This window comes from Hemitrygon akajei, chromosome 7 (genome assembly GCF_048418815.1).
Source record: "Hemitrygon akajei chromosome 7, sHemAka1.3, whole genome shotgun sequence".
NCBI classification, from domain to species: Eukaryota; Metazoa; Chordata; class Chondrichthyes; order Myliobatiformes; family Dasyatidae; genus Hemitrygon; species Hemitrygon akajei.
Genome location: NC_133130.1, coordinates 160,883,734 through 160,907,968, shown reverse-complemented (window position 1 = coordinate 160,907,968; position 24,235 = coordinate 160,883,734). Strand labels below are relative to the sequence as shown.

Genomic DNA, 24,235 nt, shown 5'->3' with positions numbered 1-24,235 from the left:
AGCAATCATTGTAGTAGGTGGTGGTATATGTTCAACTGTATCCAGCAATCACAATGTCATGTGGTTGAATAACACCCAATCTGATTGAAACACAAATAACCAGTAAAACCACAATCATTGCTATTTTTATGTATTGAAAAGTTCAAGCTTAGAAAATACACAAATAAGGACAAGTATTTAATAAAAATGACTACATCTTGAATTCAAGAAAATTACAATAATGAAGATATTTGTTCTCAATAAGTTATCACTTAATACAACTTTGAAATGTAATTTAGAACTCATCCTGTCAAAAAGCCTTATTATTTAAAAATGAGTATTTTAGTCCAGGTTTCACTATTACAATCAAGAGAAACTGATCAAATTAAAAACTGAAAAACAGCACAATACATAGAACAGCTGGATCACTAAACAATGTGTTAAACTGCTTTCAGTTTTACAATGAACTGACAGCAAATGTTACTAGTACTGCCTTTATCATAATGCCAGATAGTGTTTCTCCCCCCCCCCCCCCCCACCAGTGGTGACTGCAGGGTTTTTTTTGGGGTGTAGGTTACCGTTGCTACAACGAATGTGGATTCCTGGGTTCTACTTCTCATGAAAAATATGTAGGTGTATAGGGATCTTGATTACCCTGATCCACACCCTCAGTAGCCTCCAAATCCCTGCAAAACCTCTTTAGTGTCTCTCTCACTAGATATACATGCAACTAAGTGGAAATTGAGCAGTTTAGAGAAGATTGGGTGATCCTCCACAATGCTGGATGGGAACAGCTAATTCAAAGCTGCTACCAGGCTGATTCAGTTTCTCACAAGATGCAACCTGTGTATACTAGACTAAGGAATTAAGAGTTCTGGTTCTTAAATACTTTGTATTACAAAAGTATTACAGATTAATACTAGAATATTTAAAAATTAAGAAAATATGCTGAATTAGTTCGTAATGTACAAGCTGGAAATGCTAGAGTTGGGGAAAATATTCTCCAGGTCTTCAGTCAGTCAATTTGCCACTTCATTAGCAAGTTGCTCAAGTAAAATCATCTCTCTTGGTCGTTGCTTCATCAGTTCTGCATTCAGCTGCCAGATTTTGACACTTCCTTTTGCATTACCAGCTGCAAGCAACTGCGGTTGTTTTGGATTAAAAGCCAGGCAGTAAACTGGTTTGTTCTCAGCACACTGCTCAATGGAAATTGAGGGACACAGAGAGCTCTGCCCAAGATCATAAATCAACACAGTTCCTGTAAATATAAAAACACTCAGTTTTTAAGGCTAAAAATATCCCTCTCACACAATGATTTAAGATATTGAGATACAAAAAAATGCAGTACCCTTTAAATATAAATGTTAACAATTCATTAGAAACAGAATACGAGCAATAAATGGCCAATAATTTGGAAGCTGTTTCCTTCTCAGAATTCACATATCCTCCCAGCTAACCAATCTCTTATGCAGTACTCCACCAAAAGTTTTGAAAATTGAAATGCACCACATTTACTAGTTCTCCCTTATCTATTATGCAAGATACATCTTCAAAAATATTCAATTAATATTAATTTTTCTTTCATAACCTATTCTGATTTGTAATACTTTCTCAATGTTAAAGCTGGATAGAAGATAAATTACCACTGACTGCAGTCTAAACCACCCAGCTCTTTGCAAAATGTACATAGGGCACAGAGAATATCCTACAGCCAACAGTGTAAGTAAATGCTTGCCTTTATTTAGCAACTTTATCAGGTCAATGCCAAAAAAAGATTCAACCCATGTATTGGCTGGTGATCAAAAGCTTGATAAGATTGTAGATTTCAGGGAAGTCTTAGAAGAAGGAAAGGACAGAGTGTTCAGGCTGGAGACTAAGCAAATCAAGGCAGAGCTGCTGAGGAAACTGGAGGAAGAAGAGAGCGGAGGGTATTAGCATGAGAGAAGGCCACAGAAAGGGAAGAGAAGGATGAAGGGATTGACAACCAAGCTGAAAATTTTGAAAATATTATTTAAAATTACAGACCAGTGTAAGCCACTGAGCACAGGGTGACACGAAAGACTCAAAGGAACACTTTTGGATATATACAGCTTCTCTTACCAATTTGTGCATTGAGTGTGTTATGTGTGAAGCCAAGCAGAGCTGCAGAACGGATGCTGCTAATAAGAGAGAGATAAAAGAGAGCCATCCAAAATGCTAATGAGAAAGAGATAACGAAAGAGAGATAAGGGAGATTAAGGGAGAGCCATTCAAAAGGCTAATAAGAGAGACAGACACATAATTCAGTATTTTGGCGTCTGCAGTGATACTGCCAGGGACATTTTGCTTTGAACATGAACTGCTCGTTAACACTCCTGCTGAGATAAAAGGAAATGGTGAAGTTTAATGGACAGGTGATACCCCATGGGGGGGGGGGGGGGGGGGGGAGATAAAACAGGAGACACGCCACAAGACCCTGAAGAGAGCATTGTGCCCCCACAAATTGGTGGGAGTTTGGAGGACCGATTCATGGGAATCGGCCAGAGGCTCTCAGGGTGTAAAGGTACGACTGGTGGGGACCTGTTGTGTGTCCACCCTTGGCTGGATGACGGGTTCACCACGGAAGAACGATCGCATCTGTAACTGAGGGGTCACAGTCGGTGACCACAATGGGACAAGAAGATAACGGAAGGTTTGCCTGAAATTTCAGCTGTATCTCTCACTCTCTCTTCAATGGTGCCACAACAACTACCTCGAACTACACTAAACTGAACTGAACTCTTCTTCACTTGAAGACTTATCATTTACCCCTAGCCTTCGATAGAGCTTGGCTGATTCCTATTCCCATATTTCTGTGTATATTATCATTGCTAACCTGTTACATTTATATCCTTGCATTTCATGTACTGTATTACTTAATTTACTAATAAACTTTATTAGTTTCTAGTAATTACAGACTCCAACGAGTGTTCCATTTCTGCTGGTTTGACAACCCAGTTAAGGGGCACGTAACAAGGGGAATGCATGTTCTGCCACTTAATCTTTATTTAAAATTTATGCTACAAGAATGCGGTTGCTGACTGCTTAAGTAACTGGATTTGCATCAAGGGAAAGGAGTTCAAATCCTACACATAGCAGCTGGGGAATTTAAACTCAACCATGGTGACAATGAGTCCATAGGTTACCATGTAAATAAAACAGCTGGTTCAGGAAAGGAAATCTGCTTATTGAATCTGGCCTACAACCTGACTTATTGATGTCATTGACTCTTAATTGCTTCCTTGCTTCAGGGTGGTACATACAGACTTGGCCAGTGTCCTCTGCATCACAGGAATACATTTTTTTTTAAAAATCAGGTCTTTAAATTTTCCCATCAAAACAAAACCCAAGGTTTTAAAAGTATCATACAATAACTGCACTTACCCTCTCCTGTGGCTGCAGCAAAGACTAGAGGTCGGACTGGAGACCAGCAAACATTGAAGAGGTATGTTTGAGATAACTGAAGAGAAAGAATTGGCTTGGCTTGCAACATGGAGTATAGATGAACGTGTCCATCAGTGCCAGCAGTGAGAAAAAGGTTTCTGGGTGAAGAACATTCAAAACTTAAGCATTTATACAAATGTACAGCTAATGTGCTGCACTAGTCTCATTTACCAGAAATGTGAACTTACAGCTGCATATTCAAAATCTTGGAATACCCAAAAATGAAAAGCATTCACGCTGTAATGAATGAAAAGCAGCATCTAGATTATCAATTTATTGTAGATTGACAAATAAATATTTATCCGGATACTAAGTAGAAATACTTAGCTCTTCTTTTAAATTTTACCTTTACGTCCATTAACAGACTCCACAGAACTGCATCTCTAACAGTGCAACAATCTTCCAATACTGCACTGGAGCTCTGTGAAATGAGGAAGGCTGCAGAGTCCTGAAAGTCTACTAGTCCTAATTAGTTGGGGTTTACAATTTTAACTTGTACAGGGTTAAATAATGTGTAGGTCAGACATCAAGCGTTTCTTCCCTCCCCTCCCGGTCCTGAAGAATAATATATTACTGAGCTGGAGCATACAATTTGTTAACTGAATTCCTTCAAGGCTACCACCTCTTATAAAGGTAGGTGTATAGAATTATCAATGATGGCCTTGTGCAGGAAAGGTAAAACACTAATGAGAAAGCAAACTTGTAAGGAGAGGTCTCATCCTTTGTGATTATGAAAGCAATTTTAAAATTTTAAAGAAAATCTTGCAATTGTACAAAGGCAGAAGAGAGAATACTTTAAAAACTAAATTAGTAAAGAAAGAAGAATAACAAATACAGGAACAGATAGTAAAAAGGTTTACAGATAGTTTCAAAGACAGTTATCAGAAAATGCAAATCCCACAGAAAGCAAGTCTTGGCAATTAATAATGAAAAACCAAGGCAATGACAGATGCATTAAACAGGAATTTGGCATTATTCTGCACTGTATTCTGGAATACAACTCATCCCAGAAAAGAATGGCATTCATGAGTTAGAAGAACTCAGGAAAATTATCAACAGTAATGCCATGGTCCTGTACAAATTGTTAGAGCTACAGGCTGACAAGTCCCTGGGACCTGATGGACAAGTGACAAGTTAATGCACTAGTTTTAATTTCTAAATTTCCCTAGACTGAGTGAAAATCCTTTGGATTCTAAGATAACAAACATTTTTATTTGCAAAGGAAGTCAGAAAGCAGGAAATTAAGAGGATAATTACCATAACATCTTTCATACAGAGCATGTTATTATTAAAGCAATTAGAGATGTAATTGCAGACCAGTTAGAAAAAGAAATGTGATAATTGGCCATGTTAGCATATAGTGTAGTGAAAGGGAATTCATGTTTGGTCCATTTAAAAACCAGCATATGCAAAAGATAAAAGGAAATCTGCAGATGTACTACAACTGATTTCTAAAAGACGTTGATAAGCACTATATCCTTGTTATTATATTACCTTCTACACTAAGCTTTTATTTTCTTCAATAACTTTTGATAGATGATTGATTTTTAATACAAAATTGGATCTTTTCCTAAAGGGCAAATAGTGTACCACAATCTCAGCCTTTTACAATTTTTATACATAACTTGTAGGAAGGGAAGGCACATAAACGTACAACTGGTAAATTATATCATAGATACATCTCTGTCAGAATTATTGCACACTACTAGTCACAGTCTCCAGTCTGGAAAAGCAACCCTCCACTACACCCTTCCACTAAGCCACAGAGACAACGTCCACTACCCTGCCCTCATCAATCCCCTTGGTCACCTGAAGCAAATTTGTGAGACGCGACTTTCCACACACAAAGCCATTCCAACTATCCCTAATTACTCCTTCCCTTGTCAAATATAAGCGCATCCAATCTTTCACTATACCTCCATTAACTTTGCCACCACTGATACAAGTCTCACCGATCTGTCATTCCTTGGCTTCTCCTTGCAATTTGAAAGGTAGGAAAATAAGTTCTGAAGAAGACATAGTGAAGTTGCAAGGGATGTAGACATGTCAAATAAGTAGGCAAATAAATGGTAAACTAACTATAATGTGGGAAAATATGTATATAGTTATTCATTTTGGCAGAACAAGAAACGAAAGGGCATATAATATAAATGGTGAGAGATTGGAGCTCTGGGTGACCTAGTGCATGATTCAGAAAAAACAAGTATGAGAAAAGCTAAGAGATTGTTATATTAATGTTAGGGGAATAGAATAGAAAAGTATGGATATTGTGCTTCCCTTATACAGGATATTGTTGAGACAGATCTGGAATATTGGGTATGCGGATTAAAAAAACTATTAGCATAAGATGTGAAATAGGCAGGAAAGGAAGGAAAGCCTAAACTTGTTTCTGCTGGAGTTCACTAGCTTAAGAAGTGACTTGAATGAAGCTCATAATATCCAGAGGGGTCTTGACAGGTTTGATATGGAAGAATTTAGAATAACAGGTCAGTTTGGGGGGAAAATGAAGACAAGATGATTTTTCTCTAAATGGGTCACAACTCTTTCAAACCCGCTTAATCATAGGGCACTACAACCAGAGTAATTGAATATTTGTAAAGCAGATTCTTGCTAAGCAAGGGGTTGGATGCTTCCAATGAGTAGAGGCAATGCAGAATAGGCTCAAGGGACCAAACAGCCTACACCTGCCCCTAATTAACATGTTATTCCTTGGAATTGTTTAATAATCTGAACAGGGAGATTTCAGAGGGATTTTCCCAATTTTTATATTTCTCCTGATCTACTCACACTTTTCATTATTCATATACACACCTGTGAAATGGTGAGCAGGCAACAGCATGCACAGAACCACAGTGTGGAGAGAAGGTAAATTGGGCCGGTGCTTTCAATGGAACAGAACCAGAGCTCAGCGTTGCACGAGTCAGAACCTCTGTTGAACATTTCAGCACGTAACCACCCTCCACACCAGTAATAAATACAGTCTTGTCCAGGTGAGAGAAAGAGAGAGCAGTCACACCAAAAGTAGTGTTCCCACGAACCTGGGGAATGAGTTGAGATATTAGAAGTCTGTAAGAGAAAGCAATACTTCGCACAGGAAGTGTAACTAATCAATTCCAGCTTCTATGTATAGTATTACTGACTCCAGAATGCTGGAAATTTTCATCATGTCAAATTACATCAGAGGAGCATGAAAGTAGTTTAACATTTTAGGTCAATGGTCTTTCATCAGTTTCTCTTTTCACCAATGGTGCCTAATCTGCTGATCGTTCCCAGAATATTTGACTTTTATCTATATTTATTTATACACACCTACAGTATTTTTGTTTTTAGATTCCAGAACTGTTGAGTGGTTAGTGAAGCTATATTCCACGCTGAAAACTCAGCCCATTTCAAAATGAATTTAAACTTTGGTGGCAAAATTCCCGTGATCTTTTGGAGAGGAGATCCTGATGCACATAAAAATCTCATCAAATAGTCTCCAACAGGTAGACTTTGATATAGGACAGTCTCACCAACCCCACCCCCACCCCAGCACACACTTGGTCTTAACTATGACCTAATCATCATGGTAAAATGAATCTGTCTGGAATAATAATCCTCTCCAGGGATCCTGCCTGAACTGCTGCGCACTTTCAGCAGCTTCACAACCTGGATCGCTGATACCAGCGAGGCTCAGATTTCCCAGTCAGTTGTGGAAAGTCAATTGGATTCCAGAATGAAAACAATTTGACCCTACTTGCTAACCATTCAGCTAAAAGAGAGAAATCACGAAGCAACTCACAATGTTGATCTGAACACTAGTTACTATAAATGAAATGCAAATATTTGCTGGACAATAGCCATTGGCATGTCTTGGGTTTCCTTACCAGAGTATTTCCATTAGAATAATGGAAAGGCTTATAGTTATATGAATGCAAGTGGTTCTCAAATTTCAGACCTATCCTAGACAACTATTACAACATCAAGCTACAAAGAGCGCTCACCTTGAGTTTGACGTTGCGTGGCATCTGCTGAACGATAAAAGCAAATCCATCCTGCACTACAAGTTGACCTTTGCCATCCATCCCCCAGATGAGAATCTTTCCATCAGTACTCGCACTCAGAATTTGAATTCTGTTACTGCGACTCAAACTCTGGTTCCACTGAACCTGTTTTAAAAGGGAAAAGACATTCTTTATACTTAAAACTCTCAGGTTAGCCATTCCCTTTCGGCTACATGTGTTTCTTTGGAAAAATGTGACAGTTCCTTCCTCTTTCAGGTGTTTAAATGTTAGATGAAAAGCAGTGAGACTCTCCCATACTCTACTCGCTCAAATCTGTTACCCAGTCAGTAATACACACAAGGTGTAGTTGGACAATAGGCACTACTGATTATCTTCTGGAGTCTGGAGCCAGTGTTGTCTCTTCAAGGTGAAGCATTCTTCAGCCCTAGCGTTATGGGCTGACAAACTATTCCTATGAGAACAGAAAGTCCCCTTCATCCGTGTGGCTTAGTGACCTTCTGGGTTTCAAGTCCAGAAATGTTTTAATCTTAAAAGTGCCATCCTGATTTTCATATTACTCCATGGCCTCACTCAGCCTGTTGCTTACAGACATACAATCTCATCACTATGCTCCTCCAGTTCTGCTCTTACCCACTCTCTTCTCCACACTCATGGTAGCTGAACAATAAAACATGCAAAAACAGAAAATCGTTCAATTACAACTCTGCATTTTTCCTCTTGTTTTAAGTTGCTCCTTAAAACAACTCATTATCTTGCAAACACGTAATGCATCACAACGTAGTTCCCATCACACAAATAACTTACCAAGAGGATAAATGGTGGGGTAGAAAGAGTGACATATTGAATTTTAATATCAGCTTCAATCACCCTGAAGATTTTCAATATGGTCAAATTAGTAATAAACCAACCACGGTAAGGACAATAAAATCAACTCAGACTACATCTTTTACCTGATAAACAGGCTCACGATGAGCATCTTCAGACATTCCTGATCTAGCAATTAAAGGGTCATCAGTTTTACTGCAGTTCCATACTAAAACTTCTCCATTGTAAAGTCCACCTAAAGAAAACAGCATATAAATTTAGAACACAATCTGTCTCCTCACATACGACATTACAGTTTATTAATACTGATTTACAAATTATCAAGCAACATCCATAGATCAGCCAATAAACTGAGGATTTAAGATGGACTCATAGGAAACAGTCTGTTTTCTCCATTCCTCCTGCCTTTGTTGTTCAAATGTCTATCAATCTCTATCTCAACATGCACAATGATTCCACCTCCACAGCTCTCTAGAGAATCCCCCGAGTCAAGTCCCTCAGAAGAAATTCCATTTTAATCTCTGTCTTGAATTGACAATCAACCCCTTATTCCAAAACTGTCCTCCACATTCTAGATAATTACAATGGAGGAAACATCCTTCATATCTATCCATCAAACCTTCAAGTATGCATTTAAATCAGATTCTCATTCTTCTAATCTTCTGTGCATCAGCCCAATGTCTCTTAATATGCCACCTCCCTCATCCCAGGATTCAACCAAACAAATCTTCATTGTACTGTCTCTAATACAAACGTATCCTTTGCTAAATATGAAACCCAAGACTATAAGCATAACTTCAGGTGCTGTTTCACCAGCACTTAGTAAATCTGTAAACTTCGCAAGTTTGTAAACAATCACTGCATTGCCACTTTCAATAAAGGCTAAGATTAAGTAACCATTGCTCATTACTTGTAGTAGACCTTTGTGTTTCATGCACTGTCCACACATATTTCCCTCATTATATGCCACCTGCAAGCTTCTTACCCATTCACTTATCTAGACCTTTTTTCATGCTATTAGTGTGTCCCTCATAACTGTCTTTGTATCAACAGCTATATATAATACACTCAGCCCCTTCATCTAACTCTTTAAAAAGATCATAAATAGTTGACCACTGATCCCCGTGACATTTGTTACTGACTACCAATCCTAACATGACTCATTATTGCCCCCCATCTATTTGATAATCAGCTCCTTAACCATACAGACATACTGCCTCAATTCCACATTCTCTTATACTGTGTAGTAACTTCCATACAGCATCTTGTCAACTGCCTAAATGAAATCTAAATGCATTAAATCTACTAGTTTCCCCCTTTACTCTTTCTTCAAAATCGTCCAGCAGATTTGTCAAACACAACTGCTCTTTCACAAAATCATGTTGAATTTGCTTCATTATAGTCTGATGTTCCTTTTATTACCTACTTAACCATGGATTTCAGCATTTCCTCCTTCATGTTATATGGCCATTTTTTTTCTTTTCTCCCTCCTTTCTTGAATAGTGACCTTATACTTTCAGCTTTCCAATTCACTGGACATGAGCCTAAGGAACTTTGGCACATTAAAATGAATTTTGCAGCATTTTTGTAACTACTTCTTTAAGACCAAAAGATGCATGCATTTAGGACCAGGGGATTTGTCAACCACATCCGTCTGACTCCCTCCAGAACTTTAATTATTTATTAATATTGGGTTGTTTTAAAATTGTTCTGTTGTGAAATCTGATTCATTTAAAATCTCTGCCATTTCTCTATTTTCTATTAGTTCCTTAGTGTTGTCCCCCATGAGACCAATTTATTATTTAGCTACCTTCTCCCTTTTTAAATAACATTGTTTTCTGTTTAATATGGCATTGAAGCTGTTCATTCCCAGGTTTCATAATAAAAGGATATGAAAATGTGACATTTTTATCTGGAAATACAAACTGTGTTATTTAGTTCATAAAACATTTGATCTCATTTGCCATTTTGTTCCAACTAGCATCCTCTAGTGGTAGTAATGATGTACTACAAGAACTGCAACTTGAATCACAGTATGGTATTATGCCATATAAAAACTTCGTGTCTTCAAGCTCTCTAAATCAAGTAACTAATGTTTCTATAACATTAATAAAGTAATATTCTTATATTGAAATAATTACTGCCAATGCTTTGGGGATTTTTCAATATGCAAAATATACTAAATACCCCAAGACTTTGCTTTTTTAAATAAAAGATTGTGGAAGAGAATAATCACTCTAATAACTAAGAAAGTTATAAAACAAGGCTGCTGACCATGTCACTATCGTTTTCAATATATGCTAAAACTTCCATACATGTGTGGTGGAGGGTATATTGACTGGTTGAATCATAAGTCTGGTATGGAAACACTAATGAATGCCCTTGTACGAAAAGTGCCGTCCCCACCATAGAGCACTGTCACAGGAGAGCAGCATCCATCAAGTACCCCCACCATCCAAACCCTGCTCCCTTCAATGTTCAAAGTAAATTTATTATCAGAGTGCAAATATGTCACCATATACAACCCTGAGATTCATTTTTTTGTGGGCAATCACAGGATGGACAACAGCATATCTGCAAAAAATAAAAATAACAAACTGTACAGATACAAGGGGAAAAAAGGTGCACTCAGTGATGGGAGGGGCTTTACCCATATTTTTGGAGGCTTTTGGAAAGGGCACAGGTGTTTCCATACCAGGCCATGGTGTAACCAGTTAATGTACTCTCCACCAGACATCTCTTTTCACAGTTGCCATCATGAAGAATGCACAGGAGCCTCAGGACCCGCCCATCAGGTTCAGGAACAGTCGGTACCCCTCAACCATCAGGCACTTGAACTTTCTCTATTTGTGCATTGGCTGTTGTCCACCCTGTTGGGTGTGGCCTTTCATTGATTCTATTGTGTTATTAGCACTTACTGTGATTGCCTGCAAGAAAATGAATCTCAGGGTTGTAAATGGTGACATACATGTATTTTGATACAAAATTTATTTTGAATTATGCTTCATTACATTAGCTTTAAAATATATAGTACAAGAATGTAGTGTGCAAAAGACAAAGCTCTCAGCCACAATAAAAAAAAGGGGGAAACTGGATATTAAATTCAAGAGTCACAGGACAGGTAAAATAAAATAAAAATCCAGAAGCAGTTTTCAGTGATTATCTGCTCTTCCAAAAAGGTCACAGCTACACAGATTCATCAGAACATTTAATTAGTTAATCAATTAAGTCAAGATAATTTCAACTGTTTGTTATTTTGACTATTTAAAAATTCCCCAATAAAACAGCTCAAAAATGAGACATAACTGAGGTTTTGAAAGTTTACACAGCCATAATTCAAGTTAAAAAAACATTAATTTGACACTCAGCTAATTATCTCTAAATCCTATGTTTTTTATTTTTTAAATAATTGCCCATAATTTTTCCAATTATCAATTTTCCAATTTGCTTATCGTATTTTCTTTAAATTGTTAATACACCAACACACACAGTAAGAGATTAAAAATTTTAACTTTTTATTTCCTAATTGAAGTCATGGATGGGAGTAAGAGTAAACAACAGGAAAAGGAAATTCTCAGATTGCTACATCCTAGTGGGCAAGTTTCCACAAAGTCAGCAACAAGTGCCATCACTTCACGGTTAACCACAAAATCTGAGCTTATACGTATTGAGCAACACCAAGGAATAAATGATACACATTTCTATTTGTAAGCAACATTTTTATTTAATTTAAATTTACTTCAAGAAAGTGCTCATTCATAATTACTTTTTCTGAAGCTGGGGTAAATTTTGATTTAGGAGCAGATCTGTAAAAAGCGACACCAACAGATACATCTTAATGGATGCAACTTAATTCAACAGATTGTGATTTCAGGACTTGGGAAGAGATTATTGGTGACATTAGCTGGGTCTTTCATGGTGCCATAGATTCCTGTTAGGGGAATAGCACTTCATGCCAAGAAAATCTCCAAGGAAAATAAGATTGAAGTTATAGTTGTCACATGCAGAGTATAATACTGGTTTAGACTAATTGGTTCTACACCCATGCATTCAATACTTTCAACAATTTGCACATCCATCCTTTATCCTTCATGACTGTGTTCACACATAATAACAAAATAAATAGCCTTGCAGCCACTCAAACCTGTTCCACCATTTGTATGATCTGATCTTTGGCCTCAATACTATTCTACCCGATCCTTACATCCTTTGTCATTATAGTCCAAAAATGTTCCTAACAAAGTCCCAAATATACAAGCATCTGGGGAAGATAATTCCAAAGATTTAGAAATATTTCAGAGAAGAAATTCCTCTTCATCTCAGCTTCAAAAGGGGGTTCCTATTCTGACACCACTTCCCCAAATTCTGGGTTGTGCACAGGAAAATAATCCTTATAGTATCTCAGAATATTGTTCCACTTTCTAAACCATAAATTCAAAATCACACATTTATACCTTTTCCAATCCCTCATTACAATTTATCCTGTTACATTTGGACCAAGACATTAGCTCCACCTCATTACAAGTACTTTCAGAAACATTTTTACATTAATTGCACACAATTCTTCAGATGTAAAACCTCCACAGAACTCAAAATTTAAAATGAAACAGAAGTTAAAATTTACCTAGCAAATAAAAATAATGATTACAGGAACCTTCAACCTAAAAGGTTTAGAGCACAGAGAATAATTTTAGCTTCTGATTAATTTGTATTACTGGCCAAAATCAAATAAATATTATAGAATATTCTTTGATCAACAATGTAAATCAAATGAAATTCAACAATGGTCAATGTGAGCAAATGATTTCATTAACAGTATTACTATCAGACAACCATCACAAGCCTCAATAAGCTATAAAGTGACTGGGGATTGATGTGTTTTAAATAAAGTTCACATCTGGGGTTTGCACAGCATCTGAGACTTCAATTCCCACCTTACTCTATCACAGGCCTCAGGAGTTCACAGGCAAATTTCATAATTCCCAGCCCTGCATAAAATTTTATAATTATGTAAATTGTTTCACTGAGCAATTCTGCACAAACACCGAGTTATGACTGCATAGCATTATTTACATATTTCTGTCTTTCAGCTTACGATTCCTTGCTATTAAAGTATTTCAGAATAGGGGAGTTGTCCCCAGCACTCAGGCCACATACACCCAAACCAACAAATCTGAAATTATGAACACATTTCTACTTGCATAAACTTGACGGCCTGTAAAATAATAGTGTATCCACTTCAAAAATTACATCATTGCCTGCAATGGATTTGGGACATCATAAGATTCTGTACATATGCAAACCTTTTGTCATTCTACATGTCAACACCTGAGATATGAGGTCAATTGTCCAGCTTCACTTCCCCTCCTTATAAAGGAAAGATGCAAACTTCAGAAATCAAAGCCTAAATTCATACCAGCAATCAAAGAAGGCTCAGTTGGGTGGAATGCCAGACACATGACAGCACTGGAAACATAAATCACAACGTCTGGTCGGTTTGGTTTTAATCCTCTACGATCCAGATTCCAAGTACATACATAAGATTTCTCTGTGCTCCAGTCACCATCCTGCAACCTGTAATTAAGTTTAATATCCATTAACTATTATCCTGGGCAGCTCAAAAGAATTTTAACACCAAAAGTAGAATGCAAACTTATAGGTTTAAATATTCATCTTATTTGACAGAACAATACAAAGGCAATTGGTGACCCAGTCACAAATGAGAAAGGATATCAAATGAACTGCACAAAAAAAAATGAACTATTGCATATTTAATGGTGGTCTCCTCCAGTCCCTCTTATTCTGCTTTATGATTTGGATCGGTAGAGTACCAAGCAGATATGTTGAAGTCACTTGTGACAACACAGAAATCAGCAGTAACATGGAAATGGATTGTTGTCATGATCCATAATGTTCACTTGGATTATCACCCAAGGAACTTCAGAATAATGCACAAGGAATAAAACTCTAAGCAATGTATTTGTTTAGTATCAGCTTGATCTACAATACTGAGTTAGAAAGCAAGCTGAGATGGGATTTCGTTCCATTCATAACAGATATTATTCTGACAAACAACATGATACAATACATGAAATGAGATGACTACATGGCATGACTGATGAAAAGATGCATTTTTTCCAATTAGCTATTCAATTATTTTTGAAGCATTTGTCACTTTTTGCTATTTAAATTTGAAACAACAATTGCTACAAAAATAAAAAATATCCTACTTCTTTATAACTTTTATTGCTTGTTAATATACAAATTGAGTTGAAATAAAACAAGCTTGCTTGCATACAGCAACTTTTCTAAGAAATGCTCTAGATTTCTATGTGCTGTTCGGGCAGCTAATTACTCTTAAAGTGCAATCACAGTTGAAATGAAGACAAACAATTTGGCCAAAACTAGTATTTTAATGATGTTAGTTAAAACAAGCAGGACAATGAATTTGCTCCTTCACACTTATTTAAAAGACAGACAGTTTAATACATCTCATTTGAAAGACAACACCTCTGATAATAATGCATTGTGTCAGAATACAGACAGGTGTCAACATTGATTTCATTCTCAGATACTTCTAGAGGACTTGAACCCCACTAAGAGCAAATCCATTGAGATTGAATCATAACACAGTGATAAAGGCACTTAGTGCAATGACTAATGTCTTCAATACCACTGAAATAAGCATGGAATAAACAACATCTTTACCAAATCCTGGGAATACTTAGTCCATGACTATTCAGAGACAGGACATTTGGATATTATTAATGTCAGGTCCACACATTAGGAGTGCATCGATACCCAGCATAAGCTGTAGAAGCAGCACAACAGCTTGTAAACTACCCACCCATCTATCCCATTGAAGCACCACCTGTCCCAAGTGTGATAGAGTCTGCAGATGCTACATTGGCCTCATCAGTCATCCCACAGAACCAGAGTGGAAGCAAGTCATATTCAATCCCAAGGGACCACCTAAGAAGAAGCAGTAAGCATTTATGAGTACAATAACATAGCACAAGGAACAATTTAGATAGGCAGATAAGTTCTCCATAATACACCAAATATCACTTCAACCAACACCAAAAATAAATGATAATAGATTTTTTTCAAATCTCCTTTCTACTTTTGAGAAGCAAGCTCACTGCCCCCTTTCCAGAAAAAAGCAAGAATACTTCAAAAGGAATTTACTGTTTGTGAACCATTCCAGAACAATGAGAGTTTATGCAAAACCAAATCTATTTTGCTCATGGTTTACCATTTCATGATAACATCAAAAATACCTTTGCCTCCATAGGTGCTATTTAACCCAGATGTTTCTCCATCAGTTTGGGGTTTTTTTTGCTCCAAGCATCTGCAGTCTCTTGGGTCTCGAATTTACAACTAAACTCTCTTCAAGGTATGTCCACTTTGAAGTCTTTGGGCTCTTCAACAGTTGATCTGCAAATTCTCAATGGTTTATACTGCTCTCCTCCCCTTTGATCACATCCTTACTAAGGTTCACTACCTCCAGCCATGTGTCCTTTCTTGCTACTTGTCATCATTGCCGTCTTGTCCCATGTGGCTTCCAGCTTTGTTTTCAGGCCTCCCTGTTTGGTCCCAGCCTGGATCTCAATGTACATTCAATTCACCACTTCTCTCAATGTTTTTCCTCTCAGTACCTCATGCTCCACCATCTCCACTGTGTGTATACCTCATGTCATTTTTTAAATCTTCCCTTCCCTGCCAAACCCTTGATTTGCTATATGTGCTATTATCTGTTATTCTTTCATCATGGATTCCATACATCTTAATCTTCTGGATGAGCCTCTCATGAGGGACTTTGTCAAACGCCTTACTAAAATCCACGTAGACAACATCCACAGCTCTACCTTCATCAATCATGCTCATCATCTTGTCATAAAACTCAATCAAGTTAATTAAGTCTCGACTTACTCTGCTCAAAGCCATGCTGGCTCTCTCTAATTAGGCCTTGGTTTTCCAAATGCTGATAAATCCTATCCCTAACATTTCTTTGCAGTAACTTCCCTACCACTGACATGAGATTCACTGGTCTATATACTTTCCAGGATTATCCCTGGTTTCCTTCTTGAATAATTAGCTACTCACCAGTCCTCTGGAACTTGTCTGTGGCTAGACAAGACACAAAGTTATTGGTCAAGGCCCCAACAGTCTCCTTTCTTGCCTCTCTCAATAACCTGGGGTTATTCCATCAGGCCCTGGGGACTCATCCACCCTAATGCTCTTTAAAAGTCCCAACACTACTTTCTCCTTTACTTCAAAATGTCATAGTGTATTAATATACTCGACACTAATGTCCCTATCCTCTATATCCTTCTTGGTAAATACTAATGTAAAGTACTCATTAAGGATCTCACCCACATCCTTCTCATCCAAACAAATGCTTCCCCCCACCCTTATCCTTGATTGGTCATACCCTCTCCCTAGTTATCCTTGTGCTCTTGATGTATGTACAGAATGTCTTGGTAATTCATTGAATATCGAGATAGGTGATCACGTTCTCTCTTGCTAGAGATGACCATCATCTGGGAGTTTTCTACCATCAATGCTATTTGTCACATCAGTCCATGCTTGAACTTTGCTTAGATCTTGCAGCATATATAAACTGCTTTGTTTGCTGAGCAGCTGCAAGTTGCATTGAACATAATAAAATCCTCAGCGAGCATCTCCAGTTATGATGGAAAAAAGATCCATCATAAGTAAACAGACTTAAGATGGATGCTCCAAGGAAATTCTTAAGGAACTCATGCGGTGATTCCTGGGCACACTGTATTCCTTTGAAATATATGATTCGAGTCAGTGGAATGTTTTCTCTTTGATTCTCAGGCACCTTGAAGCCACATTCAGCCACAAGAAAATAGAAGCCAGAATAGGGCGATTGACCCCTAAATTGGCCTATTGGGCATTATCTCCTCTAGGACTGTGCCTTGGTCACTTGCAATAACAGACAGACAAGATCAAGGGTAAACCTACTTGACTTCATTTTCACTTGTGTTGATACAGTCACCGCCTGTCACAGTCCTAGACTGACACCTTCATCCTCTAGAATAACCTATGACGATGCTATCAAGCCACTTCTACTGATGGAAATTAAAGTCCCCTATTCAGAATATATTATATGCACTTCTGCTTCCAATGATTCTTCCAACTGTTGTTTTGCATGGAGAGCTAATTTATCAACTGAGCGAGTTGTAGATGGTAATCAGGAGATCCTTGCTGTGAAACTCCATGTTCAGAGTTAGCTCAATTTGATCCAGTAAGGCTTCCACTTGAGCTATCTAGAGCACAAAACTTCGAGTGGCATTCAAGAAATAATGGGATGACATTAATTGGTTGCATCTAGAGAGATTCATTAAGTGGCCTCCATCATTTATTAATTCTGTAGCTATAATTTATCACACTGCTATTTTGACACAAAAATATTTCTTGCGGTTTCTAGTTGATAAACATGTTTTAAAAGTAAAAGTTTTTGATACCCATTAAATGTTGCTCACAGAAGAGCTCCAAGAACTTTACAGAAATATATAACTAATAAAGTAGCATATTCAAATTAATTATTACAAATATCTTCACTAATTATGAAAATAATCTATTCCTTGGTAATTTGCATGTTTTACATGTAAAAGTAAACAGAGTTATGTGATAGTTTCTCTCACAACTTCCTGCTGCTGTCATGAACAAATTCAGAGTTTTCCCCCTTTATACTTAATGCTTCCCATGAGCCTCAAATTATAGGATATAGAAATCTTGTATCCTTTAGATTTGCAGTTCTAAATTGTAAGTGCCCTCTCTACAGTTCTGATCATTATATCATTAAATGGTTGTATACCAATGGAGATGGGAAGGAAAACAAAAAGTGGTAGAATCATGAGGTGGATTACATCCCTAATTCCTTGAAAAGAGGGAGCCAACAAAGGACCTAACAGTTTCCCTTAAAACTATGAGAAGTTTTAATCATTTGATAGTGGGAAAGAAAAAATTAGAGACAAGCAAATCTTCTTAACCCAAAGAATAATGAAAACAAGCAACAATGGACAGTAGTAGTTGAGACAAAAACTGTACATCTATCTATGTAGGGAAAAACCAGATTCAAGATTGTCTGATGTCATTTCCAGTACACAAGTGTAAAGGAAAACAGAATAATTGATACTCTGGATCTGATGTAGCACAAAAAAAGTAACATAAAGAATATAAAATATAAATACAGAGATAGCTTATATACATAGAGTGACTGTACATATGTCCATAACATTTCACTAGAAACAGGACCGTGTGTGTACATAATGTGACTGACAGGAAATAATAAAGTAGTGGTGGTGGAGGGAAAGGGGGTGTGGAGGGGTGGAGGTGTTGATCAGCCTTACTGCTTGGGAAAAGAAACTGTTTGAGTCTGCTGGTCCTGGCGTGGATGCTACATAGCCCCTTCCCTGATGGGAGCGGGACAAACAATTCTTGATCAGGATGGGTAGAATCCTTCATGATGTTACTGGCCCTGTTCTCCTGATCTGGTATCTTTCTGAATATATACCATTGATGGCGGGTAGGCTGATGCCACTAATCCCATCAGGCTGTTTTGACTACATGTTTTGTGCCTTTCTGCCCACTGCAGAGCAGTTGTTATACTATGCATTGATGCAGTGTGTTAGGAAGCTCTCTACTACACATCTACAGAATGATGTGAGTATACATGTGCATAGTCCAGCTTTCTTCAGCCTCCTCAGAAAGTAGAGGTGATGAATACTTTCCTGATTGTGTGGCAAGTTATCCGAGACCATAAGAGATTATGCAAGATGTGCACTTCCAGGAGTTTGAAACTGCTCAGTTTCCACTGCTATGCTGCCGATGTAAAGAGGGGTGTGAATGGTGTGAGTTCTCCTGAAGTCAATAACCATCTCCTTTGTTTTGTTGACATTGAGGAAGAGCTTCTTTGCCTGGCACCAGGCCACGAGCTCTTCCACCTCCTCTGTAGGCCGTCTCATCATTGGTGTTGAACCCCACCAATGTTATGTCACTGGTGAACTTGACAACGTGATTACTCAGGTGTCATGTGTAAGCTGAGTGTATAACAATGGGCTCAGAACACAGCCTGGAGGGTTGGGGGGTGGGGGGAGAAAGAGAGGCACTCATGTTGAGGATGATGGAGAAGGAGGAGTGGTTGTGCATCCTGACTATCGTACGTATGTTGGATAGATAAGTATAAACGAGCATTAAACACAATGTACACTAAATGACTTTACTAGTTAAAAAACCATTTTCTGCTCCTGACAGCAGGCAATGTAGCAAAATCCAGAACAATCCAAAACAGCCTCCACATTGATACAGTTTCACCCAAGATCGGCCTGACTTGTGACTCCACTAATTGTTCCATTCCTCTGTCAGTCTTCCATCTTATATCCAAGAAGACAAGTTTCAATGAGTTGTTGGCTTTTGAGCAAACTGGAATGATTTAAAAGTTGTTTGGCAGATCTAATTGATAGTGTGTACTGTATAGGTTGCAGTACATGAACAACACTTTCCTAATTCAATGAAAATGAAGATTAATAAACAAGTTGTAAGGATACTAAGCAGATGTCAAATACATTTTTCCTCACATTCTTGAAGTTAAATGTAAATTCACATTGTTAAAATGCAGTGTTTCTTCCCCTTTCTTATCACATGGCATTTGACAATATAATTCCAGAGTGAACACCAATATCAAATGTTTGAAAACTTGTACAATGTTCTTTCTGCATATCTTTCCAAACCGGGAACATTTCCTACTTAGAAACTTATCCTAGAATCTTCCTTGCTGCTCTTGTGGACTCATTGCCACACTGAGCAATTAAATGAACCAAATCTGGCCAGCCAAGTATTCATCTTAGTCAAGGATATTGATCACGAATAATGAATGGACAAGATGATGCTGGTTATTTATAGTTACAATACCTGCCATATGAACAAGCAATAACAGAGCCAGTAGCATTCCAGGACACGCCAGTAACATGTAGCTGTCGCTCACAGGCTTCTGGATAATGCAGGGTATATAAGCATGAAACCTGGAACAGAAATTAAGCAAAGAAATGCATTAAACTTCCTCTTATAATCACCAAAACGAAATTTCCAAATTTTAAGGCATCTTGCAGTACTCAGCACTAGTCAGTCAAATTATAGGATTGAACTAGTTTCATATTGGCAAGTCTCCCTTGTGTTCCTTCTCCAAAGCCAATATACTTCACGAGGTTAATAAATAAAACAGAATCCTGGCTGAGGTAACTACATACACAAATATTTGCAAAATAGTTATTTTGATCTTGAAAATCATTCAGATACTTTGCAGTACCCCAGCCTCTTATTGCCACATTAGAGCTCAAATCACTACATCTTCTAAAACTGGATTCATAGAAATCCTATCATAAGAGCCAAATTAATGTACATTCTAAATCACTTTTATACCTCAGGAGCAAACTTTATTTATACAGAAGCTTTAAAATAGCAAAATCTCACAAGGGACTTCCCAGGAGTGTTATCCAACAAAACCAAAATATTATAAATGACTCAAATATAAAAAGAAAATGCTAGCAACATTCAAGAACCCAGATGGCTTCACTGAGATGGGGGACAGATTTAACCTTTCAGGGCAAGGAAAAATTACAAATCAAGGATACAGAGGGAGGGTGGGGTAGATATGAAACAACAAAAATGGAAGGTGTGCCATGAACACAAGAGGGATTAAATTACAAATTAGATGACAAAAAGGCATTAAGTTACAAATTAGACAATTTTGCAATGCAAAAGAGGGTGGTGCTGGGATTTAAAGAGATTTAAATATGGCACAGAATCATTCTCAGCATTAACACTGGGCTGTTTTGATAAGAAAAACAAAGGCAGAGCAGAGCATTTCAAAAGAAACCCTCAAAAACAGACTCTGTATTTGATGCAAATACCCTGACTGTGGACTAGTACACATATTTAGCTCAGTATTGCACCACACCAGCATGATGAAAGGTCGAGATGATCAAATATTAGCTAAACAACAAGGCCATGGTCATGTTCTAAACCTCTTAATGGATAGGACCATCTGATATGAACTTAATTTCATATTCCTCATCTGGAAAAATTAGGGCACATCCAGAGAACCAAGGAATGCCATAATCATGACCATCTTCAATAAAGCAGACAAATCAGATTGCGATAATCATGGAGGACAACTACGTTGCCTTCTAAAGGAAACACAACTGCAAGGATCATCTTCAACCAGCTGCTGCCAGTGGTCTCACAGATACTACCCGTGCTGATTCCATTCAAGATACACTAAAGACACCATTATCACTGCACAACAACTCAAGGTAGCAAACAAAGAACAGCATTTCTCAACCTATCTTCAACACTTATGAACCAAGAGATATCATAGCAAATCCTTCTCAAATTTGCCTGTCCTCAGAAATTCATATTCAATCTGTGATTGCTTAAATGATAAAATACAAGCCACAGTTCTGTGTTTACTACAGATCTTTTATGTGTAGACTATGGTCAAGCAAAACTGTGTCATTGCTCCAAACTACCGGTACTTCCCCATCTTGTTCAATGCAATATGGCATCTCACTGCCTCCAGCAAGTTTCCATAACTTGTGTGCTAGTGCGCAGCCATGTATGCGAACATCATGTCTTTAAACCCAGCACAAAGCTTGAAATCTACCAAGTAGCACCACTGTCTGCTGATATACTTTGGAAACATGGCAAGCTACACCAAGCAGATCATAGCTCCGGCATGATAACCCCAACACTATTTCCACAAATTCATCCGTCCATTAGGGAAAAACATAAGCCAACTAACATCAACAACTTCCAATCCAACATCTACAACATTCAAGGTCTCATGATATTCAAATGGGTAGTGCATATTAGCCATATGCCTGACACACAACTCCCAAAACAGGCATCCAAGCACTGTCACAAGACATTTCAGAGAGGAAAACATTTTAAAGATGTTCTCAATGACCCATCAAATAAACTGTAACATGAATTCATGGGAAACACACACAAAATGCTGGAGGATCTCAGCAGGCTAGGCCACATCTATGGAAAAAAGTAGTTAACAGGAAGAGTTTCAGCCCGAAACATTGACTGTACTTTTTTCCATAGATGCTGCCTGGCCTGCTGAATTCCTCCAGCATTTTGTGTGTGTTGCTCGGATTTCCAGCAGCTGCAGATTTTCTCTTGTTCAACTCAAGGGAATCCTTATCCCACAATCATCTAACATAGAAAATAATTAATTGGGAATGCAGCAGATGCTTCTTCAAAAGAAGCACACAGAGGCCAAATGGAAATGATGGAAAAGTGCATAACTCCAAAACCTTCACCCAAGGTTACATCTACTAACTCCATACAACTCATCAGTTGCCCCAGAACACGCAAAACCTGAGTGGAAGCAAATAATCCTCGACCCAAAAGGGCTGCATAAGAATTGGAGGTGTAGATTCCATCTGGAAAAAGTTCATGCCAAATCTGAAAGCTTGCAAAGGTTTCAAGTCTCTTCTCAATCCTTCTCACAGCAATATTGCATTTCACCTAATCATCACGCCAAAACCAAAGACAGTCCAATTTCAATCATCAAGCTGCAGCATGCAGATCTTAATCCTTCGTATCCCAACTAGTTGAAAAATGAGGAACTATTCCTGAAAGGCATTCACGTGAAGAGTATCTTCAAGAACTTAGTTCTGTCATCCAATATAAAGTTGTACCCAAACACTGCACTGAGACTGAGACAAACTACCTGGAATATTTTGTTTTAGCACACTTCTCTCTATTCACTTATGCAAGAAAACCAAAAATATTACACCCCCAAAAGCTTATACTGAGCTTTTTAGGTTTTAAAAGCCAATGAAAGGCATCAGAATGGAAAAGAACAAAATTAAATGAAGAGGTAATTGGATGCCTGTTCACACTCCTGGACTGAACAAATGGATTCTACAAAGCAGTTAACCAAGTCTCCCTGAGAGACAAAAGCACATATGGTGCAGCATACTAAACTGAAAACAAAAAAATACAAATAAATGTTCTTCTCAACAGGAGGGTAGTAAATAATCAACATATCTTTCAAAGTAAAAAGGGGAGGAGGCTTTGCTAAGAAGCATAGAAAAGGATTTGAAGACTGAATTTTTAAATTGAGGCTTGCATCTCGAGACAGGTAAAATTAGGGTTTCAAAACGTACAAGATTTGGGACAAATTAAAAATGGGCAGGAATGTTTACTGGTCAATTTTAATGCTGAGGCTGTCATGGAAAGTGATCTTTCAGAATCAAATATTCTAATAAACATTTCAAGAGTACTTAAAAAGTTACAGTATTAAACTAAAGGAATATTATAGTTGCACAAAGATAGATATAGATCAAAAGACTGAATAAAGAAAAATCAAAGAATTACTTAAGATTAAGAAAGTAAAATTGCAAAATAAAGCTAGCCAGAAAACAAAATAATCATTGCAAGTTTAAAAAGTTAACAAAGCAACTGTTGGTCTACAAGAAAATGTATGAATAATACTCCAGAAAATTACCTTGAACACATTTTAGAAATTCTTCACCCTCAGACCCAAATACTATTAATTAAAAAGTCACCATAATTATCCAAAGCATTTGCTCTTAATAGTCTTTTTGCACATTTGCTACTCAATATTTCTCCTATGTGTTACAGGCCTATAGAATACATTATGCTCCCTCTGCTGTTGCTTGGCTAACTACTTTATTTTGTTTTATTGAGATACAGCACAGTATAGGCCCTCACAGCCCTTCAAGTCGCGCCACCCAGCAGCCCCCAATATAACCCTCGTCTAATCACAGGACAATTTACAACGACCCTATCAACCCATTCATCTTTGGACTATGGGAAGAAACTGGAGCATCCAGAAGAAACCCATGCAATCACAGGGAGAATGCACAAGCCAGAATCCACCTTTGAACCTTCTACACTTC

General features: G+C 37.7%; 1 protein-coding gene across 1 annotated transcript in view; it reads right to left on the bottom strand.

Moving 5' to 3' along the window:
- Positions 1-108: 108 nt before the first annotated feature.
- Positions 109-24,235, bottom strand: part of dync2i2 (dynein 2 intermediate chain 2) — a 36,584-nt gene continuing 12,457 nt past the window's right edge. The window contains exons 2-8 of the mRNA XM_073052384.1: positions 20,214-20,323; positions 13,687-13,844; positions 8,396-8,505; positions 7,425-7,589; positions 6,253-6,479; positions 3,382-3,539; positions 109-1,237 (exon numbers count right to left, since the gene is read on the bottom strand). Of these exons, the coding sequence (XP_072908485.1) occupies positions 999-1,237; positions 3,382-3,539; positions 6,253-6,479; positions 7,425-7,589; positions 8,396-8,505; positions 13,687-13,844; positions 20,214-20,323 (1,167 nt within the window). The 3' untranslated portion in view covers positions 109-998. The remainder of the gene's footprint in view (positions 1,238-3,381; positions 3,540-6,252; positions 6,480-7,424; positions 7,590-8,395; positions 8,506-13,686; positions 13,845-20,213; positions 20,324-24,235) is intronic.